General features: G+C 37.3%; 1 protein-coding gene and 1 pseudogene across 1 annotated transcript in view; one reads left to right on the top strand and one right to left on the bottom strand.

The window, feature by feature from the left end:
* The first annotated feature begins 1,211 nt into the window (after window positions 1-1,211).
* On the top strand, window positions 1,212-2,307 carry LOC120528742 (annotated as a pseudogene).
* A 3,376-nt stretch (window positions 2,308-5,683) lies between these two features.
* Window positions 5,684-8,382, bottom strand: part of kita (KIT proto-oncogene, receptor tyrosine kinase a) — a 68,177-nt gene continuing 65,478 nt past the window's right edge. Inside the window, exon 21 of the mRNA XM_039751210.1 lies at window positions 5,684-8,328. Within this exon, the coding sequence (XP_039607144.1) occupies window positions 8,164-8,328 (165 nt within the window). The 3' untranslated portion in view covers window positions 5,684-8,163. The remainder of the gene's footprint in view (window positions 8,329-8,382) is intronic.

Genomic DNA, 8,382 nt, shown 5'->3' with positions numbered 1-8,382 from the left:
GAAAGAAAACCAGCAACATATTTCTTTCACTATCTTCAAATCAGAAACTTTGTCAAACAGAACCTGCCCAATTTTCCCCATCTCCCACCTCCCTTTATGCTGGAAAAAATATTGCCGTCTCGAGGACGAAAACAGCATTTCTGAAACATATAAAAATATTTTACAGTCCCTCCCTTTCAAAGATCCAAGAGGACAATGGGAAAAGGATCTCTCACTCAACACATCAGAAAAGGAGCGGAAGGTAGCAATGCAGAGAATTCATTCAAGCTCCATATGCGCAAAACATACAATTATTCAACTCAAAATTATATATCGAGCGCATCTGTCTCGCTTAAAATTGTCCAAAATGTTTCCAGGGCAGGATCCAATCTGTGAATGCTGAAATCAAGCTCCAGCCTCACTGGGTCACATGTTTTGGGTCTGCATCAAATTAACACCATTTTGGACACAAATTTTTAAGTGCCTTTCAGATAGCCTTGGTGTCACAATCCCTCCTAATCCACTAACAGCCGTGTTTGGTGCTCTTCCAGATGGGCTTAAAGTGGAGAAGGACAAACAAACTGTGATTGCCTTCACTACACTATTGGCATGCAGACTTATTTTGCTAAACTGGAAGAATCCTAACTCTCCTCTTTTAAGTCAGTGGGTAAGTGATGTTTTATATTATTTGAAATTGGAAAAAAATGAATTCTCACTTAGAGGATCTGTGCAGAAAAAAATTTAAAAATCTAAAAAAAAAACAGTTAAAAGTATTATTTTCAGTATGAAATTTCTGCTTGGCTTAATACGTGTAATCAACATATAAAATGAAAATGGTTCATTTCCCGATTGCATACCCCCGTCTGCATGTTTATATTACATAGATACTGTTTGGGTCAATTTGTGAAAGTGAAGGTTAAAGGGGTCAGAAGTGTCAAATACTATTTGTTTCTTTGCAACTGTGAGACGTATTTCACTCCAATCACACACACACGTACATACACAAACACCCTCCCCCTATTCTATTGACCACATCTGTAAAGTGCGAGAATGCAGGTGTTGTTATGACTTTTGACAGGAACCTTTTCTGTTCCAGTGGGCAAACTCCATCACACTGAGTGGACACTTAGCAGGGGAGGAGCAAAACATATAAAGATTCTCTGCAAAAGGAGTCCTACCAACATTACACTCTGCAGCTACATATGATATACTCTCTGTCAGAGCTTTAGAAAATGAGCAGAAGAAGTAAACAGGTGACAGCCCTGACAGCTCTGGAACCCATCTTTGATCATGACAGTGAAATAGAGGAGGATGTGTCTGAAGATGAAGACCATCTTGAGGTCAATTCTAAGTCTGATGATTCTGATTATGAATCAAATGAGGAAACTGCTCTTCATATTCCACCAAGCAGGACATTCCAATCACAAAATGGTGAAATACAGTGGTCTTCATCCCCAAATATACGTCAGGCAAAACTGTGTGCAGAAAACATAATAAAGAAAGTGCCAGGGACCTCTAGGATGGCAGTGACTCGTGTGACAGACATCAAGTCAGCTTTTGAGCTGGTCATGTCCAACTCAATACAGAAAATCATTCTCGAAATGACTAATCTAGAAGGAAGGCGTGTTTTGGGGCAGAAGTGGAAGGAACTGGATAAAATGCATTTACATGCATATTTGAGGGTGCTCATCCTGGCTGGGGTCTATAAGTCAAAGGATTAATCAACAGCCAGTCTGTGGGATGCAGAGACAGGCAGGGCTATATTTCGTGCCATAATGTCTCTGGAGACTTTTTATATTTTCTCCAGAGTAATCTGACTAGATAATCGAGAGACAAGGGCTGTCAGACGGGAGAGAGACAAGCTGGCAGCTATTAAGACAGTGTGGGACAAGTGGGTAGAGCAACTTCCACTACTCTATAACCCAGGCCCTAATGTAACAATAGATGAAAGGCTAGTGGCATTCAGAGGTCGCTGCCCATTTAGGCAATATATGCCTTCCAAACCAGCTAAATATGGCAAAAAATCTGGGCAGCATGTGATGCAACCACTAATTATGCATTGAACATACAGGTTTACACTGGAAAGTGGAGGAGCCCCAGAGAAGAAGCAGGGTACAAGGGTCGTGCTTGATATGGCACAAGGTCTCAGGGGGCACAACATAACTTGTGACAATTTTTTCACAAGCTACAACTTGGCCAAGTCAGGAGCTTCTAAAGAGAAAACTCACAATGGTTAGAACTATCCGAAAGAACAGGGCTGAACTTCCTGCTGAGCTGCTGGTAACCAAGAACAGGGTCCCCTCAGTCTTCCATGTTTGTCTTCATTGACACCACAGCCCTGGGGCCTCATGTATAACGCCGTGCGTAGAATTCGCACTATAACATGGCGTAAGCACAAAAGCCAAAATGTGCTTACACACAGAAAAATCCAGATGCAGGAATCTGTGCGTACTCCAACTTCCATGTTCTTCCGCTACATAAATCCCGATCAGCATGAAAAGTAACGCTTGTGCACGCGCTTTCTGCAACGCCCCAACTTCTCCCAGAATTACGCCTCTTTGAATATGCAAATCAATATAAATCGCCTTTAAGCGCAGCCTTCTGTGAAAAGACAATGGGAAAAGCACGGGGGAAAATATAAGAATTTCAACGAATACCAAGTGGAGGCAAAGGAAAAACATACTATTTGTTTAATTAAACCGTGGTATAATCAACAAAAGGAAGTTGATCGAGTGACATAGCGTGTTGGAGAAACTTGAAAGCTCACGTTCACAAAATCGCACAGTGCTGGAAATAAAAAAGAAGTCGCATATCAAAGTCGCTGTGAAAAGGCGAGTTGTAGCCCACTGTCTGAGTGTCATATGAAAGCTTATTAGGGTACAGAGAAAAAAAAGGCAAACAGTGGGGAAAAAGCATGAAATGTCAACTTCAATCTCGAAATTTCCACTTTAATCACGTAGTTTATTTTGTCATTAAAATAGAACATCATAAACTTCATCTTAAAATCATTTAATTAACCAGTTTCTCAAATCACATCGTAATTAAAATATAGCACGTTAAATGCTTTGTTTTGTATTTGATCTTCTTTGTGCTCTGTGTGTGAATCACTACTTGCTTCTTAAACCGGCTCTCTTCCTCTGACAGGACACAAAATCCATTACATTTCTTGATATTACAGCTTTCTGAATAACTAAAATACTGAGATGTATATGTGATATTATTTTCATGATGATAGCTAAAGCATGTTATTGATTATGTGCGACCTTCGATGAAATTATTTATTGCAGCAGTACTCATGGGCGGCTCTGTCCAATAGAGAAAGTCCAATGTCAGTATGGTATCTTATGCACAGTGAATGGCCACATCCGTTGCGGACACTGCATAGCCACCTCGTGCTTATGACACAAGCGTTTTGTCGAAATTTGCCGCTGCATTTTTAGCTGTGTCGTTATTTTCTCTTTCTGTTTTATATTCAATATGTATTGGCATGGCCGCCCCTGCAGTCCTTGCTTTTCTTTCTCCAAGTAACCGATCCCCACACAATCAGCTCTGTAACAGACGTTAAGCCATCTGTAAGCTTAGAGCGCCGATTCTTCAAAACGTACAGTTTGAAGATACAGTGATATAAATACTCTGAGTGGTGCAGTGAGAGTAATATGGAAAAAGATGATCCGCTGTGGCAACTCCTAACGGGAGCAGCTGAAAGAAGAAGGTGCAGTGAGAGTAACAACGCTAAAGCAGTTCTGGTATTTGGAATACTATGGCTATTCCCTGGACCATTATATTGTTACAAGTTAATTACAATCCGATGCATTACGCTAACAAACAATATGCGGTTAGTTTCAGTGTATTTATAAAGCCGTGTCAGGAAAATAAGGTGTAACCACACAGGAACAGTAGCACTGCTTTGACGCTGGGTGCCGCCAGTCTGCAAAACCGAGCGGAGAACTTGCGTACGACAAGGTATGAGGTACCGTGGAAAAGTGCGTGGCTTTACGTCAAGTGTAGGTTTTATACATTGCGACTTGAACGTGGAAAAGTCTTACGCAACATTTCTGTGTGTACGCACCGTTTATACATGAGACCCCTGGTGTCTTACTGACCCAAAAAGGGGAAAAATGTGCTCATGAGCACTTCGCACAAAAATGCTGAAATAAGAACATGAGAGAACCAGAAACCAACTGTGATCCTAAACTACAATGCCACCAAAGAGGATGGTGACAACTTGGACAAAGTCACGTGGTCCTACAGCACCAAGTGAATTACTGTGTGCTGGATGCTGTTCATCTTTTACAACACGATTGATGTATCAGCCTACAACGTATTTGTCATTTGGACGGAGATCTTTCCTGAACGGAATGTGTCCAAGCTGTACAAGAAGGGCATCTTCCTTGAGGAGCTGGGGAAGGCGCTTGTGGTACCACATATACAATGGAGGCAGCACATGCCAAGGACCCCAGCTGCTGCAGCGACAATGAGGGAGACCCAGGAGAGGACTTCACCTCGTACGTGAGGTTGTGTGTGTGTGAGCATATTGTGAGTGTCTTGGGATCAGCAAAAAACAAAGTAATCATTGTCCTCTTTTTTTTAGGTTGCTGCTGGGGGAAAAAGGAAGAGGACGAGGTGCCAGGTCTGCAAGCCATCTGATGATGTCAGATGAGCATGACTTGCGTGGAACGTGCAAAATTCACTTGCACAAAGCACACTGTGATGACATGTTCCTCATGTGCGGTGTAGATGCACACACTTGTGCCTTGTCCATTTCCACCTATTATTTTTTGTGTATTTCTGATTTCTAAACATTGCATAGTGTTTACTATCACAACGTGATGACATGTCACTTGAGTGCTGTGGAGACTCACAGACACAGCACCGTGTTCATATTGCTAATCTCTTATTTTGTTGTTTTGTTATTTTGTTGATTTCTGGTTCAAAAACAGTGCTTAAATAAAGTTTACTTGCTATACAAATCCTCATGACTCATTTGTCTTAATTTTAAGTCAGTGGGTCAATTTGACCCTGAACAGAAGAGGTGTCTTGGGTTTATTTATCAACATCATTCTATAAAAAGAAAAAAAATAAAAATGTAAAATAAAAAAAATAAAAAACTATTGCATTTTATATGTAGGTCTATCAAATGTTCATTAAAAACATTTAAAATGCATTTTATATGAAAAATGAGTGAATTATATCCTCATTGAATCATGATCTGTGAGAAATTAAGAACACCACTGCACTACATATTGATTGAAAAGGTTAGTAATGGAGTTAATGATGAGATATAAACAATGTTTATTGGAATTTTTTGGTTTCTGACACTTTTGGATAATTAAACATACCCCGGGTCATACTGAACCAGGAACATCATTGCTGTTCCTGAGAAACAAGAGGGTTAAAAAATGCTATTCATTTAGAAAGAGGGGAAAATATTTCCTTCAGAAATAATTCAGTCATTGCAATTTTACATTTAGCATTTTATTGAAATTCAAATGGAAATTCAAGATAACAGGAACATTAGAAAAGAAAAGTATCCTTAAAATTAAATACATCTTTAAAGCAGGATATACTTCTATAATCATACGTTCATAAACTGCAGAAATAAATACTTTTCATTTAAACAACAAAATGAATAAATGGACAGAACATTTTTTAAAATTATAAAAATGTAACATCAATCCAATATACAACAAAACAAGAAAATTAACATAAAACCCAAAATATACATAGAATTCAGAATGTCTTATAGACTTTGAGAATATATACATCTTAGTAAAAAGCTTTTACTTTATACAACTTACTTCTATATACAACAAAACAAATACTGAAGAAAATAGTATAAAAGGGCTTGAAAGTCCAGTTATATAAAACATTGGTCATTTTTGACCCATGTAAAAGAAATAAATACTTTGTAATATTGGTAAAAATGGGATCATAAAGAGTTTGGTAAATGGACCTTTTAATGTATACTCTGCAGGTTTACTTATGTACTGACAATTATTCACATGGCAGCTATACCTTCACCTTACTGTAACACATTATGGACTTTACAGACCACAAACTTTTAATGGAACTTTTTGTTTGTATACACTTCAGCACAAAGACATCTTTCTTACCATGGTCACTCAGAATTTAAAGAACAGAAATCTGAGAATAATGTACTTCAGCACTTTAACAAGGCTTGCTTTATGTTGATATAATTCCAATAACAAACAAGATACCTAATTCAACTAAAGTTAGGCAGGTTAACATCTTTGTTTATTTTACAGAATCTACAGGGAAAAACTGCCAGTGTCAAACTCACTGTACAAGATTTAAACTAACATAGCAGTGTCTATATGGCTATGGTTCTAACCCATAAACACTAGTTTTGCTGTAGAGGTTGCTGTTTATGATTTGAAAATCTGAATATTAACAGTCTATAGTAAGATAATTATACATTGTTTCAAGATCTGAGCAGTGTTAAAATAAAACAACCACACAATTATCTACAATTACCAATGAAACATACTGCACGGTATCACATTTGCAATATTCCCTAAGAGGATGATAACTTATCTGTCTGTGATATTGAGATAGTGAGGTTATCTTACTTATTCATTTAAATTAGCTTCAGAGAAAAACTGATTATTTGTGAATTAAACAAAAGCAATTAAGCCTATCTTGTTAAGTTAGACAGTTAAAATGTAAAGCTAAACATCAAGAAAAGAGCTGAAGCAATGCCCTAAAGATAAATGGAAAAACAGATCTCGAATGATTTGCTAACCAAAATTAATCAGTGTATAGAAACTTCAAACCACCATCACAAAAAGGATTTACAACAATATACACGTGCAAATTACATTAATGAGACATATTTCAGTGGGCCGAAAACATTTCAAGCACCAGTAACTGCAACCATTAATATAATGGCAGTTTATAAAGTTACAAGATCTGAGGCATACTGGGTGCAAGTTGCCAATCACAATTTGGAATGATTTTAAACAGCTGTCTACTTAATTTTGACAAATATGTTTAGTCATCCACAAAATGATGCTGTAATGAGTTTAATACGGTGCTATCAGTGTTTATAGTATGCCCCAGTGACTCTTTTATAGCGCTTAAATAGGATCTCTTTTTCTCTTTCCTTAGCTACTGCAAATCCAGAGAACTCGAAACAAAACAGCCAAAATGGTTTTGTTGTGTATGACCAAATACTTTAAAATACACATCCACACAATATATAAAAATACTGGATTTTCTTGCATGTATTTATATGTACAGTATATGTATCACACACATATATAATACCTTTGATAAGTGCAAAAAGCTCAAATGATAAATATGCATCCTAAAATCATGCCCTCTTGACAAGTTTGATTCTGCTTCATAGACTGAAAGCTCAAGTAGACGGGGAATTTACTTTCTTCCTTCAGTAACCTAAATGTCCTCATGAGTGATCTTTTTTCAGGAAGTCAGGCTTCTATGCAAATGGTTCCACTTAAGCCAAAGTTGGAATGCTATGCAAAACAAGAACATGTCAGCAACTCCAATAAATAAGAAGGGGGTAAACAAGCAGCACACTTTCTGATGTGGTAAACAAGACATAGAGAAGTACAAGGACCTCAGCTATGCACCCCAAACTGTTAATTTTGACAAAAATAACTGAGCTAAAAACTCTTGTATGTATTGGAAAGCCAAAACAACTGTAAGACTTGATAAACATCTGGCACCTCTGAACATGTAAATATAAAACACCCTCAAAATGTTGAAATGAACAAACCAAGTCATGACTTCCTAATGTTTGTCAACAGAAAAAAAACTATAAATGCAGCTAGAAAAATTGAAAAATTCCTTGCCTCATTAATTCCTATATTCAGCACAAAGAATAAAGCAGTGCTAAAATAAAAACAATATTACACAACTCTAGTTTTTCACTATTCTTATATCTATATAGCTTTCTTTGATGCAGTATTTTTCATTCTTCACATGCTGATTTTTAAAAACCAAGTTCTTCATGAAAATGACCTTTACCTCCACTACACAAATCACCGTGATAAACAGTGCTTGCAATTGTTATAATATGCTGTGAAGATTTATTAAGTTTGACAGTATCAACAGCATATTTATTAAACACTGTAATCCCAGCACATCTTCTTCTAATCACCCTTCAAAAGCAGTTGCACTCCGAGGACGTATAAAGAAAAGTCACACGTTTAAGCTCTTGTTTCTGTGTTCGTCCTCTATGAAAATATCATCAGCGACAAGAAGAGGCTGAGTAGATGCTGTGTTGCTAACCACAGAATTCAGTCGCTTAGAATGGAAAGGCAGGTCTTCTCTGTTTGAAAATTTGGTTGAGAAATTCAAATAGATCTATAAGCAAGAATAAAAATATAGAGTATATAAAACATTTGTATAAAAGCTGCA

The sequence above is a fragment of the Polypterus senegalus genome, chromosome 4 (genome assembly GCF_016835505.1).
Source record: "Polypterus senegalus isolate Bchr_013 chromosome 4, ASM1683550v1, whole genome shotgun sequence".
NCBI classification, from domain to species: domain Eukaryota; kingdom Metazoa; phylum Chordata; class Cladistia; order Polypteriformes; family Polypteridae; genus Polypterus; species Polypterus senegalus.
The sequence above is the reverse complement of the archived record's forward strand: the minus strand, read 5'-3'. Positions and strand labels throughout refer to the sequence as shown.